Genomic DNA, 23954 nt, shown 5'->3' with positions numbered 1-23954 from the left:
ATATCCCTGTATTCTTTGATCCTAATCATCATTTTAATGTTTCAGTCAAGCTGTTTTGTTGGCTTCCACATGAAGGCGCAGAGGATTTTTTTTATTTTATTATTTCTCTCTTTTTTAACACAAAGGTCCCCCTGGTACTCTTGGTCTGTTTGCTGTGGATGGTTGATCTCCCTCTCTTTATTTTCTGCGTACTTTTATTCCAGTTTTTCCTTGACTCTCACTGTATGTTTCTCCGTCTGTCTTTTTGTTCTCATCCTCTTTGGATCTCATTGTGCAGTCCTCTCTGCTCCATGTCAGCTTTTCATTCATTTCTCTACCCTAGTCTCTCCATCTATGGCTCCCTCCCGTTCTCCTTTTCTTGTGTTCATCTCAAGGGATGAGTTCACATTGTTGCAGACGCTAAAGGTGAGATTAGAAGGTCAAGTCTTATAGAGGCCGGCTTGCACAGTCACAGAGAAGCCCCCCAAAGAGAGCTTTACAGTAACAGGGGTTACTCAGCTTACCAAGCAGAGGTTTTGTCCTCCAGGCCAAATACATTGCAACTTTTATAGGATAGGTACCATGGCAGCTGTAATCTTCTACAGAGGGGGACTTTTGTGAAATGCTTCATGTAATAATATTAATGTTTTAATATAATTTTATAGCCTAATATAATGCTGGCTCTCATTATAAGACAATATAAGGTAATATCTTTAGTAACGTTGTATTTGCCTCACTTGCACATAATGGAGAAGTGAAATTATAATTGGTTCTGTCAAATGCTTTCATTGAGATAACTCTGTTTCAGGGTGATTTCACACAGAGCGTGTTTGGAAAGGTTTATTTACACTGTGGAGATTTTCCATTTGGTGTCCTTTTACAGGTAAAAAGAATGCAATTTATGGCTCTAAATAAGCACACTAGCAAAAATTAAAAACTGCACAGTTTTTATTTACACTGCAAGAACAACCCTGAAAAACTAGTGATCCCAGAAGTGATCCAACATTAGGAGAGCCAAAAAAAGCAACTGAAGCAGAGTCTCTTGCTGTTCCTTTTAATTTGTCTGACAATTTCAGCTGCGGCCCTTATTGACAGAAGCTCCTGAATCTTGTTGTCTCTCCTGTTAGACATTTTTGCTGCTGTCTTTGTGTAAATGACCTTCCTTCTTCACCTTCAGATGTTTGTTTTATTCTGGTTTTGCACAAGCCTCGTGATAGAAATGTCATCAACATGCCCACTTGCTCACTGGGAATTGTCTCAACAAATACTTGCTCTATTCACACATAGGCTCAATCAGACATTACATAGACTTTTCACGAGGGAACTGACAGGATCAAGTCTGTTAAATGTCCCATCAACCTGATTCAGATGTTTGCCTTCTCACATACAGCCCCTCCGTGTAACGTCTAAGTAATCTAAGGTTTGCTGTGCATGTGTGAAAGGGGCTTATGTTGTCATAGTATATCCTTACCTGGTATGAAAATGGGAGGTCACTTATGCAAAATGCTGGGTGGTTTGCAGACGAGTGTGAAGCGACAAGAATGATGGTCAGCACCTCCACGTCTAAGGCCATGCTACTGTGCTGCAAAAAAGGTGCACAGCCCCTCAGGGTTTGGAGAAAGTCAGTTCCTGAAGTGAAAGAATTTGAGTATTTAGGGATCTAGTTCAGTAGTAAAGGTAAGATGGAGATTGACAGGCAGATTGGTAACGCATCAGCAGCAATGCAGGTGCTGTCTCGGACTGTCGCGGTGAAGAGGGAGCTGAGCCTAAAGGCAAAGCTCTTGATTTACCGGTTGAATTTCCTTTGCAGGGTCTGGGGCCTTTACATTAAGGGGAATCAGTTAAGGTGGTTTGTTGCCTCCTGGACGCTTCTCTGTGGAGGTATTTGAGGCATGTTAAACAGGGAAGGGACCATGCAGCAAACCCAGAACATGCTGCAAGAATTATGTTTCACATTTGGTGTGGGAACGCCATGGGATCCCCCAGGAAGAGCTGGAGGACATGGCTAGGGAGAAGGACGTATGAGCTACCTTGCCTAGCTTGCTGCAGCAGCGGCCCCAGACACACATAAGTGCAATAAATGGATGGATGGATTGATGAAGCTGGAGTGTCAGGGACTGGAAAAAGATTTTGCTCTGACTTTCACATTAATTGTGCCCATAGGGTAATTGGTTGTGCAGCAGTCAAATGGAAATGCACGATGAAAACACACAGTACATTTAAGAACATGGTATGAATACATAATAGAAATGGCAAGCTACACAAGTTAAATCTATTTTAAAATAAGTTAAATTATGAACAGAAATATAAAATTAGATCATCCCAAAAATACTGAACAATGGCTTTATGATTTTGATAAAAGAAAATTAACTTCCTTAATGGATACCAAGCAGACAAGCATGCAGAGATAACATATATCTATATGAAAGCTTTATTTTATGCAACAGAAATACTGAACATTTTGTCATAATTTCACATTTCCACAAACTTTTATAAGGCTTCAGAGACAGCTGTTGCCCCTGAAATATACACGCACTAGAGAATAATGACCTCTCTGTTGTAGCGAACATATTAAACAGGTCGCAAACACACTTAGCGACGCTTACAAGTGGCACTTACAAAGCTGTTAATGGAGCGTGGAGACTGCCTGTGACTTTGATGGCTGCCTCCCATTTTTTTGTTTACTCTTCGCAAAGCAACAAACAGTTTTGTTTCTTTGTATTATTCCCTCGTCCCATGATTTATTTATTTAGTTTGGTGTCATGCAGCTGCTGTTGGCATGTAGTTCTTTAAGCGGCCTTGCATCCATCCTGTACACACACACACACACACACACACATAATCAATAATTCTGATCATAATCTTTGATGATGTGTTATTATGCTGCATTTAATCCTCTGACTTTAATGAGGGTTAATATCATCTGCTGATTAGACAATACAGAGAAAGAGGAAAGCACACACACACACACACACACACACACACACACACACACACACACACACACATAAACATGGTGCACACTGAAATCAAGTCATTTGAATGGACATAATGGGCACAGCAGAATGAGCATGTGTGGGTATGCAGGCTTTGTTTTGCGTGATGTGCAATCATGCAGTCAGATGCTTCAGAAATATGCACAAGTACAATCAGCAGCACACAAACAGATGCAAACACATTCACACAGCAAACACACACACACACACACACACACACACACACACACACACACACATATTTCCCACCCATGTTATTATGTGAATGGGAAGTCTCTCACCCAACAGAGGAAGTGGTATTAACAGCGCAGGTCTTTTTCTATTTCACGCTCCAACCAAGTGTCTAACAATTTGCATCTCCCACTAACACTTATACATCTGTTGAGATGTAAAAAGGGAGGGAGGGGAAGGAGAGAAAGAGAAGCAAGGGACAGCAGAGGGAGAAAAGAGTGAGACAGGAAAATTAGAAACACCAGTGAGACACAGCCAAAAGACAAAGAGAGACGAGCACGTGACTGAAGTGAAGTGATACCATGGGGAGAGGAATAATGGGTGATGAGAGCTACAAAGTAGAGGTTCCCCTTTCGTTTAAATTGAGTTTAGAGTGTGTGACAACAGTGTGAGGGTACCACTGGTTTTAATATGTCTTTGTATCTATTCCTCATCAGGTGTGTGTGTTGTTGTGTGTGCAGGTTTCAACCAGCTGGCCTGGTGGAGAAGATCCAAGCTATAGCCCAGAATGTCTCCAACATGGCCAACAGGGTGGAGCAGATACTACAAAACAGCATGGTGCAAGGAAGAGGTACAGTACCTGTCGTCGTCGTCGTCGTCGTCGTCGTCGTCGTCATCATTGAGTGCAAAATACCTTTACCCTCTCATTTTACTTTACATCATGTATACACATGAAGTCCTTTCAAATAAACACAAGAAATTTGTGCTCTAGAAAAGAATCAGCAATCAGTGAATAACCTCCTAAGCTCTATGATAAGCTATTATGGCAAGGCTTAACTGTACAGACCAGTGAGCAGTGATAACTAACACGTCTTTGGGGTCATCAGGTGGGAACCTCCTTTCACCAGTGTTTCGTCTAGTTGGTCCCACGACACCTCCAGGAGGCTAGACAGTGATCTGTGGCGTCCCACCCCGACACTCCCCTAATGCCAGGTCTCACTGCTCCCCGGACCGACCCAATAACCTCCTTTACCTTACTTACACATGGCTTTCTCAGCCCAAACAGCACCGCCACCTTCAACAAACCCAGGCTCCGTTTATGCAAGCTCCAGGTAGTGACCGTGCCGATGCAGCCTTTCCTAGCACATTCACCATACCCTATTTCACACGCTACATATCACAACGCATGCAATGTTTACTTTGCAGGGACGACCCCCATGCGTGCGCGCGCGCACACACACACACACACACACACACACACACACACACACACTAACCAAGGCAGCGGCCAAAATCACCCATTTAGCTCATTTAACCCTGTGTTGCTCGTTCAGAAAACATACAGCCGGTCTTGTGATGAACCGGTTGGAATGTTCACTCACGTTTTCTGAGGTTAATGTTAGCAAATAAATTAAAAAACAAGTTCCACCAAACCGAACCACCCCCCCACCCCCGTATCGTATCAAGCTAACGTTAGCTAACCACCGACTAACCAGATAATATTAGCTAATTGACAAGCACTTACTAGGCAGAATGGCTCTTCAAATGACGAACAAAGTTTGAAGTTGTCGCCTGGCTGTCCGAGACGTGTATGTCGCATGTCTTGCACTGTGCTGTTCGTCTTTTGCCGTAATAATGGTAATTCCGAAAGCCGAAGACAATGACTCTCGGTACCCCTCCCACTGACATGTTGATGCTTATCTGATATAAGAGGGCCTGTTTCTCCAATAAACACGTAAGGTACGTAGAGGGCATGACTGATTGACAGGGTAGTGATCCAATCATGACAATGCCATTCTCAGCCCGCGCTCCTACAGGGTAATCAACATTATTTTTTAAATTAATTTATTAATTTTATATTCTAACCGAAAACATGATGTGAATAACACTTGTCATTCAAGTCATCGTGTCTCAAGTCAAGTCCTGAGTCTTTAACTTCCAAGTCTGAGTCAAGTCTCAAGTCTTTTATTTTGTGTCAAGTCAAGTCACAAGTCATCAAAACAGCGACTTGAGTCAACTCGAGTCCAAGTCACAATGACTCAAGTCCCCATCTCTGCTTTATTGTCCCTGTCGGAAGACTTTAGGAGTTCATCATGCTGTAGATCAGCCCTTATTACAAACAGCCATATAAAAATAAACTATACAGCACAATTAAATCACAAGAACAGTAAATAAGTCAGTCTTCAGTCTGTTTGTTACATTACCTTGCATTTATGCGATAGACACTTTTGGCCAAAGCCACTTACAATAGTGGTCAAAAAATTAAACATACACAATAAAAAAATGACATAATCCACACATGGCAGACACCCGTGTGACAGCATATACCCAAAAAAGCAAAGAATAATACACAATACTTAATACTGCTGAAGAGATACATACAATTAGGACAATGTGATACAGACTGTCAATGTCCTGGGCTCTAACCATTCGAGCAGGCGTGGGGAGAAGGTTGAGCGAAGAAAAGAAAAAGTCACTTTAAGTGTAATTCTTCAGTAATGTTCAGCTTGAAGCACAGCTGGACTCACGCGCAGCTGTCAGCTTGTGGTGGAGATAAACTTCAATTGCTGCTGTTACAACAAAACAAAAGAGAATACAAAACAGATCTGCACACACACACACATGCAGAGAAAATGACAGAGAGACAAACACAAACACACACACACCGTCACAAACTTGTTTAACTATCTGATTTTTCCACTGACACAAATTACTTCTGACACCTTGCCAAAATACACAGGTGACAGTTTCTGTTTGATATTTCCCACACAAAAACATTAAACCATAAAAAACAATATTTTAACAATGCCCGTATAACAGCAGTAAAGTTAAAAATAGATCGTCAAAAACATCAACCCAAAATTTGAAAAGATTCAGATCCGAGAGTTTTGCCTTTTTCTCACTTAAGTCAAAAACAGGAGATGTTTATAGATAGATAGCAGATTGGTTTTATTTTTAGGAAAGTGAGAGATAGATGTGAGTGCTCAAGTCATCTTTGAAGCACTGCGGTGCATGCAGGACACTGTGGTCATCTCTGAATATCTCATCATTACTTTACTGCTCACATCCAGCCCTGTTGTTTTTCTGTTCTCTTGCTCTTGCACATTTTTAATCAAAATCTAAATAACAGCCAGCCTGACAGTTTTGCACAGACACATAATATAACCCCCATTATGATCACTCTGTCTTCCTTATTCCTCCTCTCTCACTTTTTCTCTTGAGGGTAATTGCCCAACTCTTTACATGAGAATAAATGAGCATTACATCTCCTTTTGTTTTTCCCCACCGCATCTGCAGGGACGATGGCACACGCCAAAATGAAAACACTGCTGCTTTCTCTAATCACAGATGAATTGAAACACTGCCGGCAGACTTTATTATCATACGGCTCAGTGGCGGTTTATTTATCTCGTGGTCAGGCATGTGCGAGAGGGAACGACAGGAGAGAGAGAGAGAGAAAGAGAGAGGACGTGATTAGAATTTTCTTCCCCTGAAGCGCCGGCGAGGCTTTTATTTTCTGTCTTGCAGCGACAGGAGTCAAGTTTTTATCTAGTTAGTTGACCACATTTCCAATTGTTGCTACAGTGGTTGGTATTGTAATCATATTTGTAAGCAGTGTGTGTCTCAGTTTGTGCGTTTCCAGTCGATGGAGAGAAGCCCCGGGGAAGACTTATGTGGAGAAATGTCTCTTTTTCATTAGGCAAATGGAAACAGACGGAACCTAGAGAGAAGGCAAATACGTTGGTCCAGAGAGAGAAGGAGGGAGAAGGAGGGGGAGTTGACAGACAGGAAAATAGTGAGAAATTGAAGCTGCATTGGCTTTCTATTCGGACAACATCATTTCACTTCCCTCTCTCTCTGTCACTCTCTTCCCTCTCTTCCTCACATCGACAGCAGAGAAGCAGTTAACTAAGTCAGTGGAGCAATTAATGCAGTGAGTGCAGCCTAAGTGAGCAGACGTACTTGCTAGCGTAACCCTAGGATGGTTGGCAGCAGCGGGAGACAGGCTGTGCTGCTTTGTCAGGCCCAGTGAATAGTGTGCACTGCAGTGAGGCAGATATGGCGCAATGTTGCAAAGGAGACACCGTGGGGATTTATGAGCACCGGCGGCGCATATGGCATACGCTGAAGGGGATGATGTTAATGATGATGGAAGAAGGGGATATTGCCATAAAACGTCCACAGGCGAGCGGAGAAAAGCTGTTAATGCGAGTGACACCGTAACCTGGTGGTTGTGAGGGGTGAGCCTTGGGGGTCAAACAAGTTCATGTCTGCAGTCACTTTGGGAAAATGATGTGATTAAAGAAGTGAAACCTGGATTTTTGTAAGAGGCTTTGACATGCACCATATGCTGCTAAATGAGCTGATGGGTAATATTATACTGGTTGATTGCTGTTGGAAGAGTTATTTTCACTGGAGAATAAATATTCACATTAAAGCCAACTGACTTCAGTGAGCTAAGCCTAGACTAATGAAGCAGCGATCGTGGGTGATGCAGAGTATTTCACTCACGAGAGACATTCATCGATTTATCATTTACATGGATTTGAAAACGGGAGTGGATCCTGGTGTGCCCAGCTTGCGAAAAATAAGGGCTGTTCGATCTGAGGAAAGTTTGTTATGCATGATACTGTTGAATATCATGATAATGATAAAGAAAACGATAAATACACAGATATTAAAGTGTGATCAGTTATGCCTTTCTACTGTTTTAAGTATACTGCTATAATACAAGAAATTTCTTGTGAAATTAAACAAATCAAAAAATTAACTGAACTCAAAAGGCCAAAGTCGATCTATTGGTAAGAAAGCAGTGGGGGACTGATTTAGACTATGAGTTTAAAGTAAGTAAGTGGGACAAAGTTTTGGACAGAATCCACTCCTTCTCCATCCGCGCCTGTCACAGCCTTATCCCACTTAGTCTCATTTATCGAATATACTGTACCAAGGTCAGGCTGTCTAAAATCAAACCTGATATTGACCCAGTATGCAAAAGATAGAAGCAGACTCCAACTACATTGATACATGTTTTGGTTTTACCTCACATTATTTACCTTCTGGAAGTCAATTTTTGGCGCTGTTTCAAAAGCAAAACAGTCATTGACCTTTCCCCACTTATTCTTCTCTCTGGCCTCTCACACACAAAACATTTCACTCTCTAACTTCCACAAAGATGCCTTGGCCTTTGTTTGATTCTCATAGGCTGAAGGTCCACTCAGCCACCTTCTCATACACACTATATGGGAGACTTAATGAGTTGCTTGCAACTTGAAAAGGTTAGGTACACACAAAAAAAATAAGGCAGAGAAATGTAATTTTATTTGGGACCTATTTATTTCTCTCTTCCTCTCCCTCAGTGCCAGTGAGTCCGTTCCTCTACTTCTTCCTCAAGTTTGACTTGATTTTAACTATTTCCTTGAACCTAAACCAGGCCGATACCAACATGCAGAGCTACCAAATTCCCCCAGGTACTGGTGTCAGGGTAGTGGGAGGGGGACGGGGGTGTTATATGTCAAATCATTCTCAACTGTTCTTCTGATTTACATGAAAACAATAAATGCAAAGACTGTTAAAAAAGAAAAGAAAAGACACGTGTAAAAGAAATAATGATAGTTACTGATACTCTCTTTGAATTAACTCAAAAAAATCCCTGAGTGCCATATGGTAGTCTTTCCCGTGTTAATTGCACAAATTGACATCACAATGATGATAAAAAGAACAATGTATTATGCAGCCCTACAAAAAAGTATATTCCTGTTTTATTACTGAAGGTAACATTTCAATCACTGTGTTTTCAGCAGTGAGAGATGGGACGTCAAGCCAGTGTGAAGTACCAAGAGACCCCCGCTTTCCAGAGTGTCCTGGGAAAGTAGATGTAAGTGTCAATCTGTTCTTTTTAGTTAAAATGCCATGGTACAGCAGGTGTTCTTAACCATTTTTTATTTCATTGGCAGCATTGTTGTGGACCAGTCGACAGGTGGTCATGGGTAAACAGGGATGTCACAACAAAAATAAAATCAAGTTTTAAGATATATTAAAATGCTACGCTATTTATCGCCCCTACTTCCTTCAGTGAAACTCTTAAATGCTCTCCTTTTTGAAAAAGTTGTGTTGTTTTGGCTTTTTACACATCAGCTTCATGGATAGAGTTGTAGTAATGATTTTGAGTTGATACTTCAAAATCTCTTATCCTTTTGGTGGGAGATGTCAGATACAAAGATACAGAAGAGACAAACCGCACCAAGTATAAGGTTATCACAGCAAAAGTACTAGCCTGTAAAGCCTGTAATTTTTATATAATCATTCAGCTTTTTTACTGAGTTAAACATTGTCCTTTTGGAACCACTGATATAGAAAATAATTTATAATCCCTTAAAAAGATTTTGTTGGTACATGAATGTAAATTGTACTTAAAGGAACAGTTCAATGTAAAATTGAAAGTACATAATTTCCCTTTTACCTGTGGTAAACAAGCTAAATTGTTTCTGTGTGAGTTGCTGAGTGTTGGAGATATCGGCCGTAGAGGTGTCTGCCTTCTCTCCAATATAATGGAACTAGATAGTACTCTAGTACTCTATTTCTACTGAATTATAGCCAGGTGGCACGGTGGTGTGGTGGTTAGCACTCTCGCCTCACAGCAAGAGGGTTGCCGGTTCGATCCCGGGCGTAGGAGCCCTTCTGTTTTAATGTTCTCTCCGGGCACTCCGGCTTCCTCCCACAGTCCAAAGACATGCAGATTGGGGACTAGGTTAATTGGAGACTCTAAATTGTCCGTAGGTGTGAATGTGAGCGTGAATGGTTGTTTGTCTCTATGTGTCAGCCCTGCGATAGTCTGGTGACCTGTCCAGGGTGTACCCTGCCTCTCGCCCGATGTCAGCTGGGATAGGCTCCAGCCCCCCCGCAACCCTCAAGAGGATGAAGCGGTTAGAAGATGAATGAATGAATGAATGAATTACAGCCACCAATGTTACTGCTAGCTTACCTAGTACCACTGAGCTAGTTAATGTTACAGCTCAACCGAGGAGGACGGCATTGATGTTTACATCTCATGCTGTGTCACAAGCACGAGCCTCTCATCCATGAGTAGATGCACACTTCCTTCTGTGCAGCGATACTGTTGGCAGGTGTTGTTAAGTAGCTGGAAACTAGTTCCTGCATGAAACTGCTCACAACAAGGTCTGTGGATTATCTCGAGTACATTGCTCTTGAGTTTTTCAAATCGATTTTTTGGTTCTTTGAGCACCACAGACTCTAGACTTCTAGTTCCATCAAGTTTCATCTATTGGAAATAATGCAGACATCTCTATGGCTGATATCTTTAACACTTGACAACTCACACCAAAACAATTTTTAATGATAATAGCACTACAGGTAAGAGGTAAAAAAAAAATAATTTGGGATGAACTGTCCCTTTTAATGTATGTGTTCTCTGTTTACCATCCAGTGGATGCGTGCACGTTGGACATCGGACCCTTGCTATGCCTTCTACGGAGTTGACGGCTCAGACTGCTCCTTTCTCGTCTACCTCAGCGAGGTGGAGTGGTTCTGCCCCCCTCTGGCCTGGAGGAACCACAGCAGCCCTCCCACTCAGTATATACTGCAGCCAAAGGCCCCCAAGAGACAGGTGAGGGCATTACTCACAAACAGACACCAGCGAAATAAAATGTTATTATGGCTATGTCAAACATTCATACAGATATACTCGGAAATACACATGCACAGTGGGTGAAGGCTGCCAGTTGATGGATGCACAGTAAACACACAATTATGCCTGGCTCACCGCCTCAACATAGCAACTTAACAATGCTGCTCACATGCATTCATACATGAACATCACTTTATTGCATACAGTGCCTTTAAAGTATTGAGATCCCTCATTTAATTTACATTAAATTAATCATTTAAACACACTCGGGTCACCAAGTTTTACGAAATGATAAATGCCTTAATTTTGATAATAATAATAATCTAAACAGTATGTATAGTCCAAAGGGTACAATAGAGGTAAAGCAATTCAGTTTCTGTCTACGATGAGTGTAGATGCAGTCTGTGGGAGTCTCGTCTACACAGCTCAGTCCAAGTATGCAAACCAATAGATATATATTTCATCCTTCCCAGCCTTGTTCTGGATGTGGTAATGAGCAGAATAAAATGCTCTGGACAATACAATACCTTCACCTTCAGAATACTGCTTTCCCACCTTGTGGCCATTACTTTCACAGGTACCTTACCTTCCTAGTTAATACCTATGACTCACAAGCTGGGGGGGTTAAACACTTATTAAGGTCACGTAGACACAGCCCAGTTGCAGATCTGCTCTGTTTCCAGTTTGTTTGTTTAAAAAAGCAGCTCACAAAGAGCAATCAGACTACTAGCTCAGACTTTCCAATTGCGTTCAGTTCACTAAGGTCATGTGGAAATACTGCAATCAGGGCAACAGTTCCTCTGGAAATTCGTAAAATACTATGAAAGTAAAATGAGGGCCGAAGAATGCAGCTGATTAAGGGGGTAGCATTTGCTGTATTTTATATATATGTATTTTATTTATTTTATTTTTTTCTGTGTAGGAAAAAGTAGAGGTTTTCAAATGTAGACCACTTAAATGCTTAGTGTGAAGATAAAGAAAATCATGATTCTCATCTCATGACATTGCCCTTCTATAAACCCTATATCATTAAGCCTTTCTGTGCTGTTGCTGCCTAAATAAACATCTATTAAGTATCTTAAATTTTAATTGCTGGCTTCACTATTTAATGTCTTTGAGAAAAATGGAAACTCACATCTTCAGCCCTAAAATGGAGTAGAGTCAAGGGAGTACAAAAATAGACGGCATATTTTTTTGGTCAGCTTCTGGAGTTGACATGGTGGTGTTACAATTACAGTTTTTAAACAAATGGAAATACTATTAAAAAAAAATTTCTCACTCCATTATTTCTTCCCAAATTGTTGCCTTTGTACTTTCAGTTTTAGACAGCCTTTAATAACAACAAAGACAGAAAACTGCAAATGAGGAGAGTGATTAATGGCCGTTGTTAAGCTGTCAGTCACAGGCCCACAGTACCAGTCGAAGGAGGGAGAATAAGAGTGCTAACAGTCTTTTTGTCCAGAAGATGCTGTTCAGTATTAAGAGCAGTCTGCACCCATCACTTCATAATAGTTAACCTTCATCTGACCCTCTTCACTCTGTACTAATTAAAACAGGCCTGATCCCCATCGTCATTATCCTCTACCCTCTATTCTTCTCAACACTGACTTTGGGATCATGGAGCAGTAATACTTTAATTCCTTACAGAGACAAACTAATACACACTAACAGTAGTGTGAGCAGTTCACAGGGTCAAACCCACAAAAACGTACTTACACGTACAGTATCTACTGTAGCTATCTCTCAAGCTCTCCAGCTTCTTAACAGCAATATAATTTGTGACATTCATGAAGTGAGTAGGAAAAGTCTTGACTAATTCTCCTCGCTGACTTTTATAAATGGAAGGAAAATTCTCCACTCTTTTTAACTGCTTTTTATCACAGGCCAATGAAATTGCCTATATTTTAATATCAAATACTTTGTTCCTCACATTGTCGGCAGAGTGCAGGTGAAGGTGCCCTCTGGGCCTGTGCAGCAATAATAAGGAACTTTGAATTTGGATGTTCATGGAATGGAATAAGGAAAGTCTTCACTGCACAGTTTAAAATGATGTCGGTGTAAAGTGTGCATAAAGCATGACAAAAACAGCTATTGCAGAAATGGAGTTTGGGGAAGAAAATCCGAAAGGACTCAGACAGATGCTGAACAGGACCCGCTGTCATCCAGTCAATAATCTTGATCAAAACATAAAATTAAGCTGGCAAAATAAACAAAGTGGCTATTTACATTGATTGCTGTGGGTATAACTGCATTCAATAAACTTCATTTTTCAGTTATATTCATAGCAAGAATTTCGATATGATGATAAAGGCTTTGAGAGTCTGGACCTTTTTGATTAGGTACCTTGAAAAGTGCTTGAGTTTTACTCTTAAAAAGCTGCATGAACCCTGATAAGAATTAGTTAAATGAAGTGTACTCTTTTGTGTACTTTTTTTTTATAACATTACTGACCATTGCTAGTGGCATACTAGGTCATTCATCGTAGTTTATATAAGGTACATCTATTCAAGCTCAGGGTGACTTTAAAAATCTTTTTTCTAAATATCAGGCCTTAAAGTCAGCAAATTGTCTTAAGACCTTTGCACACTGAGTCCATTTTTTCAGATACTTTTTTAATCCGTCATCCGAAATAAACGTTGTGGATGGAAACCTTGCACACTGATTCCAATGCCTTTTATTATTCTATATACTATGAAAATTCGCAATACTTGACAAAATAAAAAGACACATTTCTTCCTTGGCCTCGCTGCACTGGAGTTACCTGTCTGGCTGTCACCACTCCCTCCCTGTCTTTAATTCGGCACCACAGCTGCTTGAAGGGGTGGAGCTGTCCTCCCTCTCTTTCCTCCACATTCTTTGTACGGTCCACATCCTCCTCCTCCTCATCATCATCCACCTGAATATTACTATCTGACCTATTGAAAGTGAGCTGTCTGAGTCATAGAATGTTCTGTGGACCCTGTTCCTCTGTGTTGTCGCTGCTGTGTATAAAGTGGTCAAACAACTCTCTAAAGGCTTCTGACGGATGCGAAAAACGCAAATAATCAAACCTGTTCGAAAATTTTTATGACGGACGAAAGTTTCTGACTCAGTATGCAAATGTAATTGACACAATGTGAAGTCGTATTTATTTTTAGACGTGCGACAATTTCAGAGGAAAGACTCAGTGTGCAAAGGCCTTTAATTTTGAACTGGTGAGGTCTTGCCATAAACATTTTATCCAGTTTCATGTATCAATCTTTTAATTTCCTTTCGTCAATGAGTCTGGCTCTTCTGCACGAAAGTCCACATTCCTGATGTTATAAATCTGTAAACCTACCACCGAACCGAATACTGTGTTTTCACTTTATACTTGAACTTACCTGTTGGTAAAATGTATGTTAATCTAAAAACGTAGATTAACCTTACTAACGTTAATAACCATATTCCTACATAAAGCCCACCCTCTGCATGGGACCACATATATGTAACGTACCTTAACACATACCTGCAATGCTTGAATAAGAAAAGAAGATAACTAGCCCAAAAATTAGTCTTTAATTGGGGTACAAATGATTTAGAAAAAAACATGAAGACACCCTCAAGTCACACCTTTTAGAAAAAAAAATGTAACCTCTCGAATTCCCCTTACTATCCATTCATACAGCTCACAGCATTCATATTTACATGTGAAAGCCTCGCCTGGATGAGGGGCTGGGGGTCAACTGTCATGCACCTCAGGCTGCCCTGAACTGCCAGAAATTTAAACCCCACGTCCATTCTTGGAAGTTTCCAGTAGTTCTCTGTGCAGCCTGAAAATTCCTGTGAGCAGTTGTTAACCTGCACTTCAACAGCAATTTACAGCGGCGCTTACTGATGAAAGCTGCACTATTCATGCAGTGGACTTTAGTGTTAGGTATTGTCCCCAGTTACAGCAGCTTGGTGAGCCCTCTGCAGTGTTTGTGTGGGAACACAAAGCAATCCTGAATGTTTAAAGTAGTATGAAAGTGATGTGTGTGCACTATATCTTCGTGGATATGGTTTACCTTGCTTTTTACACTTTATTTGTGGCAGCAGTGAAATTTTCAGGGAGGTAGGGCAGAATCTCAGTGTAAATGAAAACTTGTATCCCTATCTTACCCTGTGATCCGAGTTACTGAACTGTGGATTACAGTCTTAGCGTATCTTGCACAAAAACAGGGCTGAGCTGAGGTTGCTCTCAGAGGAGAAAAGTAGTATACTGAGTGTTTCTAGCATTAGTTGGAGAATGCATGCTGTTGTAACTTTTCTTTGGCAGCCTTGAAATAGTAAACACATAGCAAAGGAAATAAGGTTCTCTGGGACACAATCTGTATCGCAGTACTTATATAGCATTGACAGGGAAAATATTGCATCATGTTGCAAAATTGTTTATTATTTTTAAAAAATCTACCAGTAAGGGTTTCCTGCATTTCCAGAGAATAAAGAATTACCATCACACCCGAGAAAAATATTTACATTCACAAGGTTACATCAGCTGAGGTTCTTAAATCTGCAGATGACACACTCCTCTTTCACATCTTTGCGTACTTGCTCTCAGCAATCCAGTGGGTTTTAACAGCATTCAGGTGAATAAAAGACAGAAATGAGAGTGTACATCCGTGCTAATGGCTTTATGAGGCTGTCAGTCTCACTGCAAAGAAAACCAAACTGTTTAGTATTGGATGGATAGAAATTCAGACCTGATGATGGTGCTGGATGAAAAGTCAGAGGACTGCAAAAGTCAGCAGCATTTATTTACGAACTATGGAGCTGTCTACCAACTGAATTGAAAATGTTTCTAACAGAGGTATTAAACCATGGCTAAAAGAGAAACAATATTGTTTTGTATTCTGCATGTGCTTTTCTCTGTGTGGGTTTGTGGATGTATTTCCTTTTCTTATTTTCTATTTTCACTTTTAAAAAAGCCTCCTAAGGACAGGTGTTGCAAATTAGGTTTTTGCTTTGAAGTGCATCTGGTTCCTGTGCATAAATATTTGATTCTAATGCTACTGTGATGTCCATACCAAATACACTTAAATAATAACTAACTTACTAACTGGGCACCATATATCTGTACTCAATTTCATGTGAATCCATCCACTAGATGTTGAGACATTTCAAACTGGACCAAGGTGGTGGGCCTGCTGACAGTGACACCTTTAGAGTTACATCACCAGCGTGGCTAAAAGCATCAGATTAACACCCCTTTTTGCTGGTGCAAAATTTCAAATGACAGTGGCACCCTTTCTGCTCGATTTCCACATTCTCACAGTCCCTCTTCACTTCTTTCCATCTATCCTTTTACTTTACTTTACTTTACCTTCCCAGGCTGCCTTCCGTACGGACCTCTCCGTGCTGCTGGACCAGGTCGGGGCAGGAAAGGAGTCCCTCAGCTTCATGAAGCGCCGAATCCGCCGGCTTGCACAGCAGTGGGCAACAGCCGCCAACCGCCTGGATGCCAAGCTGGAGCAACGATGGAGGGATCAGAAGAAGGTGAGAGAAGGAAACAGAAGGGTGGAATAACTTTGTTTTGTCGTGGCTAAATGCAAAGTGCAGGGAGAAAATCTTTGCAATAACAAAGACATCAGGAGCTTAAATGGTGTGAAGAGTGATACAACGCACAACAGTGGTGGTCTATTTTAGAAAAAAAAAAATTAAAAAAAGGTAGAGTAGGAGGGAGAGGGGAGGAACACAAGAGAACTCTACAGTATTAACACTCATAGTGCAGTTTATAGTACCAGATAACACCATCTTGAGCATGAGTACCAGAATCAAAGTGATCTACAAATGCCTTACAGTAAAATGAATGATTCAGGGTCGGCTTAAAGCATTTCAATTCAGAGATCCAAGGCACGGGAAACACTGTTTTCCACTTAAGTGGTTGGGCATAAAAAGCCTTTTTCGGATGCTTCTTGAGGGTTCTCAGTTAAATCATAGAGGAGGAAATGATAGGTTGTCCTCCATCGCTGCAGTCTGCATTCTTCATCTGTAATTGGTGTGTGACTGTCTTTATGTATCCGTTCAAAGATAGTTCTAAAAGCTGTGTTCTGCAAAAATAAGAATTTATCGCTGCATCATACTGTTAAATTGTTAAACCTCATTTTGGTTGGCGCTGAAGCTGCCCAGTATGGACTTGGCTACCTCCTGCTTGTGGCCATGTGTGCCAAGGGCTTAGTGTAAGAGTATGGCAGAAAAAGATTGTGAGGATAAACGAGAGAGACGAGAAGAAAAGGGAGAAAGGAGGTGAGAAATGATGATTATGAACGATTGGGATTGTGATGAAGTGCCATGTGCCAGTGCCAGGGGGGCAGAATAAGATGAGAAAGGAAGGACAAGAGGGGGATAGATGACAGTGAGGACAGCATTGTAGAATATGGATTAGGAAAGGATTGATGGAGGTGGAGAGGGGAGTTGTGAGGTGAACCCAAAGACTGGATATTTCATTAAAAAATGGTTAAAAATATAAAACTAAGGGTGAAGTTTAAAAGCTTACTTTTCCAAATGTCAATGAAAGCAATATGTAATTTAAACTTTGGAAGTTTGAGAAACTTTTTTGCTGCATGTAACCTTTCACTGCACCACATTTTAGGTCCCTACCTATTGCATTTCTCACCCTGTGCTGAGTAGACTCATTATCTTTTAGTTAAGACAATAATGATAAATGAATGACTTAATGCAAGAAGGCAGATTGAGCACACTTTCAGCATCTTTTTCCCCAAAATGTCTCCCTCTGCCCTCATCTCTCTCTAAAATAAGTTAACAAGGGTGGAAATAGGCCTCTGTCACTGAGATTGATGTTCTCCTTTTTTGTAGTGCTCTGAGGGGATTTGTTATCCTCTATCATGGCTCTGTGGCTGCTTCAACAGCCTATGTGTTCCTTACAACGTGCCGCCGCTATCTGAACAGCAGATGTCCGGGTGTTTGTAAGAGTTAGCCTTGGCTGTCAAAAGCTGTTTATCACAATAATTAGGAATGGAAGTAAAAAAAAATGTGTGCCTGCATGACTGCTAATTGGATATCATTGCAATAAAAGCCAAAGGCAGAATCTCATTCACTTCATGTGAAAATGAAATCTCTCAGCCTGTACCAGACAAGTTCACCATTGTCAACTGTTACCCTCCTCCCTCACAGGATTAATTTTCACTTAAACTCTAAAATAAGCACTCACTTTAACACTGAGACGGAGAACACTGTTTGATTTTAATTAACTCTGACCTCAGAAAAAACATTGTCTGATGTGAATTGACTACGGCCCTGCACTCGCCTAACCTTTGTCTTTGACAAAATCCCTCGCTTCCGATACCAACTTTAGCATTCTGCTGGAGTGCGCAGTCTTTACAATTCCAATGGGGCTCTGTTGATTCTGTTCTGTTTCCTTGTTTGGCTTTCTCTTTGATTGTAAGCAGAGTGGATGTTTACTCAGAAAAAGAATAAATTAGCAGAGCAGAGAGGCAAGTGCGGAGGGAGAAGGGATCGAGAGGGAGAGAGAAAACGTGATGATTCTTTTGAACTCTCAGCGGCTGACACAAGGACGGGGAACGGGGAGGTGTGTGTATGTGTATGTGTGTGTGTGTGTGTGTGTGTGTGTGTGTGTGTGCGTGCGCGCGTGTGTGCATGAGAGCAACTGTTGAGACTTTGGGAAATGTAATTCTTAAGTCAAGTCATTCAGTCAAATATATTTGAGAGGTAGATGTTTGAGAGGCTTTGTATGCAAGGTGCCGCGGTGATGAAGTGGAGGCCCGCGTTAAATATTCGAGGAAATGTCTTTTATTTTGTGATTAATCTGCCAGTTTCCTCAGTGATTGTGGAGCTCAGAAAGAATACAATCAACCTTTCGCTGCACTTCACTTTCAAAGTAGTTATGTATTTGAAAGAGCTCACCCCTTTTTTTCTTTTTTTTTTTTTTTTTTAGTGTCGTTATCAAACTCAATCAAAAGCCTGGGTCAACCCATTCAGCCATTATAACGTAACTGATGGAATACTTTCTGTGTAACAAATTGCTGTTCTCTTTTTTCTAGACATCATAGGAGACATATTCAGCTAAGCCATGGCATAATGGACAGGCTTTTAAAGAGATGATAGTACAGATCCAAGGACGTTGACCTTATCCTGTTAACCTGCTACAGCACAGTCCCTGCCTGTCTGGAGTTTAAGTGTCTCAGCAAGACACTTTGTGTGCATCTGCATGTCTACTTGGTGTGCGCCGAGCATGCACATTCAGTGTGTTTGTCAGCATATGCCAAACTGTTAATTTCCCTTCTCCCTGTGTCTGCCCTCCTGAGAGTTAATTGACCTCTGACTGATGAAGTGCAGACAGAGTAGGAGACTAATGGGATATGGAAGGTGAATTGGGGAGTGGCGGGGGCGGGGGGGTGGGGGGAGTGGGGTCGTAAAAAGTAAAAGTGAGGAGGAAAGAGGAGGGGGGAGGAAGCAGGTCGGAGGAATGTGACAACGAGGAGAAAAGACGTGAGGAGAAATAAAGAGGGGAGAGTCTGTGGAGGCATAAAAAGAGGATGACGGAGAAGGTGAAATTAAGGGTAGAGTAGTGATGGTTGGCAGTGCCAGCTTGCGTCGCCACCCGTGGCCTTCCATCGGACAGCTGCGACCTTCATGAGGGCCACAGTGCATGAGCGAACAGGGTCACACACACATGCATTTGTGCAAAGTGTTGCGCTAACAGATGCTGAGACAAGCATTAGCATTCCTCTGTCGTTAGCCAGTTAGTGATGAGTGGAGCAGAGCAATGGAGTGGTACCACATACTCGAGAGCCACTTCAAGTCTTCTGCTCTCATGTGTACGCACCAAGGACTTTCCAAGGATTTTACCTCATATTACATGAAACAATCGTAACATCAGCACGTGAAAGACAATAGATTTCCTTTTCTACAGCTTATCCAAGCTGTATCATCACAAAAACACACTGTGAACATGGATGATGTTGTAAAAAGACCCTAATTTGTGGCATAAAAAGTTTTGCGAGAGGCGTGGCGTGTGAACAGAAGTGCCAGCAGACGGGTGTTGTTGAGGTGGGCGAGAGACTTGAGCATGAGAGCTTACTTATTGTGCCTCTCTGTCTGTCTCAGTGGGTTTGGCAGGTCTTTGTGCTCAATCCCCACGGGACGCTAACAGTAGAGAGTAGCTTCAGATCCTTTTGAGAATCCCCCGAGCATTCACGCCGAACACACACAAGCATCCACACGCGCACACCGAGTTCACTGATGCATGTCAGTGTGAAACAAATGCAGGCAAACAAACCAAAACAAACAAAATCCAAAATCCATCAGCACACACACTCAGACACACACCATCTGGGAGTGCCATAAGTCCACTGTATAAAGAGCTCCAGTCTCTCTGGTGTGTGATCAGATTCCTGAGGGAGGCAGCTGGCCGTGATACAGGAGTTTATGAGGAAGTACAGCTTTAGCTCAAGAGTGACTCCCTCCGTTGTCGACTTCCCATTGTGTGGCTTTCCCCACCCATTCATCTTCATTTTCAAGTGAGTGCGTGAGCAAATATGCAAGATTGTGTTGGCGGCAAAAGTGTGTGTGCCGGTGATCTGCGCGGTAAAACACAGCACGAACCCACCCACACTAGTACCTCTCTCCTCTCCCTTGTAGCTATTGATTCCTATCCTGTGATATAAAGGTTACTTCTCCAGCACCGCTGTGATATGTGTCATTGAACTCCACTTTAATTCGGTTCCAATACAGAGGAATTAACATTCGCAAATGGAGATAAACACTGGCTATTACAGAGAGAGTGAAATCCCTCCTCAGCCGTCTAGATCACTGGTGCAAGTTGCCAGGTTTTATAAAGCACCCTTACCTCTCTCCCTGTTAACTTTTCATTTGTGTGTGGATGCCAGCTTTATAGAATGCAGTCCACAGTTATTCGGCTCTGCTGCCACTGTGTGATATTTCTCATATTTATTTAGCAGTGTTACTGTGCCGCTGCCAGTTTGTGAAATTCACCTCCTTCTGTCTCCATTTTTGCATGGTTGCCAGTGTTTGTGTGATACACTCTCACCAGCACCACTGTCGCGCCACCGCCAAGCCAAGAGAGTGAATAGTATTGGCGCCATGAATTCTCACTCTTGCCATCTGCCACCCAAACTGTAATTAAATTTCACTTATCTTTTTTTATGAAGCAGAAGTTAATAGAGCAGGCTTATTAAATCAGGGGATTTTTCACGCCAGCTGGAGTCTCACTGGAGCTTGACTCTGCCACATACACACCATTGTCCAATGTTTTACACACATTTTGTACATGTTAACTTTAGTGGAATGACTTCAGCAGTTGTCCTGAATGCATACAGCTATAATACAAAACAACCCTGCATCACTATATACATATTTATATCAGATATCCAGTTCTGTTCAGAATCGCCTCCAGGATCGTAAAATGTGTGATGTGTCTGAGCAGCATGTGTGTGTTTGTTTGTTTATGGGCTGGTGTCTGTGTTGGCTTCTACAGTAACCTTCAAACATTAGTGCATTGTGGCTAATGTGGCATGATGGAGAGGAGAAGAGAGTAATAAGAGAGTGCACTGCGGCACGCTTTTCAAAAGCTCTTGGAAGCTTTTAATCATTACCTCGACATTTCAAAGCTGTGACGGTACAAACACAGGACACACGTGCACTTACATACGAGCAGAGGGATAGACATAGTCGGTGATCGCCGTCCAAAACTTTCTGGCAAACTCCACATAGTTGGCCTTAAGCTCATTATGTATGTTGCATGGAGGTGTTCATGCTGTGTTAGCTAATCAGGATTACTCAGCAGAGCAGCGTTCGGACATGGTTGTGTCTAATCCACTGTGAAAGGCAACGTGTTGCTCATTTCTCGGTGGGTTGCACTAATTATGCAGTAGCTAGGTGGACATGCATGACGGGACTGTGACCTGCAAGTGCAAAGTTGTATAACAGCGCAACATATAAACTGTGATAATTCCCTCACATGTATTACACGATGTTCTTAAACAAAAGGGATTTTCCTATCGGATGCCTGGGAATTAGTTGCAGCGGTTATCTGTATAGGCATACGGTGCGTATGAAATGAGTTGTCCATAATGATGGATTTCTACATGTGCATGCAGTTCCGTTGGAGCATGAGGGGATAATTCATCGGGGATTTCAAAGAATTACTTTTCAGTTTCCATAATTTTCTTTTGGAAGAGTCTGAAATTCTAATGATTCTAATCCTCAAACTCATTAAAACAGTTTGCACCGCAGGAGCTTAACTTTCAAGGAGCTTAACTTTATACAGTACAGTACGCACACATATATAAATGATATAATATTAATCAGATTTAATTAAATGTACTTGATGACATTGTGCATTATGTGCATCTAAGTTTACAGCACCACCACAAAATCATGTTGTCTCTAAATTATGTTGAAGATGTGCATTATGGTACATAATAAAGAATGGCTGGATGTTTTTAGGCTTATTAACAGGGGGTCTTTGCTGCTGCTCTCACTGCCTTAGGCTTCCATGTAGGCGCATGGAAGGGCAGAGAGGTCCCAGAACACAGTCATATCGCCAAATATCAAATTGCAAATGGAAATAAAGTTTTCTATGACTAAAACAGAGGTAACACAGATAACAAAGTCCCACTTAGCAGCCGAACATTATTAATATTTAGTAAAGTATATTGTTTTTGTTTTGTTAATGTTAGTAGATGGTTTAGAAAATGAAGATGAAGTTACTCAGAAACGTATTCATACTTTTTTTCCTAACTGTCTGCAGAACTTAACTACATTGAGGGATCATTCCGGTTTATTGTTAATTATAACATTGTACTCACAAAGTTTATTGCTGAGATTTGTGAATACTGTGACATTACCCACGACGAGTCAGGCCAAGCAAGAAACACAAGCAGTGAGATGAATTTTAAGTGAAGCTAAGATAAGATTAGCCAGATTTATGTGGAATTAAAAATGAAGGCATGGTAAAAATGTTACCAAGCATCAGTTGTAAACATCCATTGCAGTTTATAGACCAACTTCATGATTCAACCTTTACTTACCACACATGCCTCAGTTGATCTTAAATTTCAGGTGCACTTTTAAAGAAAGTTTTAAGATAATCTGGTTGCTAATGTTTTTTGTCCCATAGGACATTAGTGTAGTGATGTCACCATGTTCCTAGATCTCACTGATTATCTCGGTGAGTGTGATGTTTTCATAACCTATGGAAATGATAACCAAAATTATAAAATTAAGACCCTTAAAACCTCTTAAGTCATGTGAGTTAGTGACTGATGTAGATGATAACACAATCTGAAGCCTCAACAAGCTTTGTATTCTTACAGTCAATATTCCTCTCAAATGGAGATTTTGGTGTTTAGCTTCTCCACAGACTCTTATTTTAACTCTCTGCTGCTCTGTGTACCTGCCCTCCTTCAGATCCTGGTCCATGTGGGCTTCCTAACAGAGGAGTCTGGAGACGTTTTCAGCCCCAAAGTGCTGAAGGGGGGTCCTCTGGGAGAGATGGTCCAGTGGGCTGACATCCTCACTGCTCTCCACGTTCTGGGACATAACCTCAAGATCTCCATGTCTGTCAAGGAGCTGCAAGGGTGAGTTACTGTATCTTAAAGTAGGGCTCAACAATATTTGGATATTGCTCATGACATGAGATTAGATATTGTCTTTCAGATATTGTCATGTCGTTAGTGCTGTCTTTTCCTTGTTTTAAAGGCTGCATTACAGTAAAGTGATGTAATTTTCTGAACTTACCAGACAGTTCTGTTTGTGAAAGCACCAGTAGTCAACCCTTTGGTCGAAAATATTGTGATATTTGATTTTCTCCACATTGCCCAGCTCTATCCTAAGGCTACCAAATTTGACTTGTTATTGGTAATTGGTTTTGAGCAGGTGATGATGGGGCCTATGTTAACTTCTCTTCTCATTCAGTGTTTGCCTCTGAATCGTAACTGGTATGAAGAGAAGCCAGTAGGTGACATTTCTTGTGTCATGTTTGCTTTGAAAAGGGAATTTATTGATTGATAGGCTTAACAGCTTGATTGCTTGAACCAGAGAAGGAACATTTACCTGTGTTATTTACTATATGAATTATTTTCATGTCATCTTGTCACAGTTGTATTTAAAGGCACAGTTCACAACAAAATCAAAAATATGTATTTTTTGTCTTTCTTGTAGTG

General features: G+C 41.2%; 1 protein-coding gene across 1 annotated transcript in view; it reads left to right on the top strand.

Annotated features, from left to right (window-relative positions):
* LOC125886060 (alpha-1,6-mannosylglycoprotein 6-beta-N-acetylglucosaminyltransferase B-like) overlaps positions 1-23954 on the top strand; it is a 159004-nt gene that overhangs the window by 64163 nt on the left and 70887 nt on the right. Inside the window, exons 4-8 of the mRNA XM_049571993.1 lie at positions 3668-3777; positions 8945-9021; positions 10591-10770; positions 16120-16284; positions 23200-23369. Coding sequence (XP_049427950.1) covers positions 3668-3777; positions 8945-9021; positions 10591-10770; positions 16120-16284; positions 23200-23369 — 702 coding nt within the window. The remainder of the gene's footprint in view (positions 1-3667; positions 3778-8944; positions 9022-10590; positions 10771-16119; positions 16285-23199; positions 23370-23954) is intronic.

This window comes from Epinephelus fuscoguttatus, linkage group LG3 (genome assembly GCF_011397635.1).
Source record: "Epinephelus fuscoguttatus linkage group LG3, E.fuscoguttatus.final_Chr_v1".
Lineage (NCBI taxonomy): Eukaryota > Metazoa > Chordata > Actinopteri > Perciformes > Serranidae > Epinephelus > Epinephelus fuscoguttatus.
This window is presented reverse-complemented; position numbering and strand designations above follow the sequence as displayed.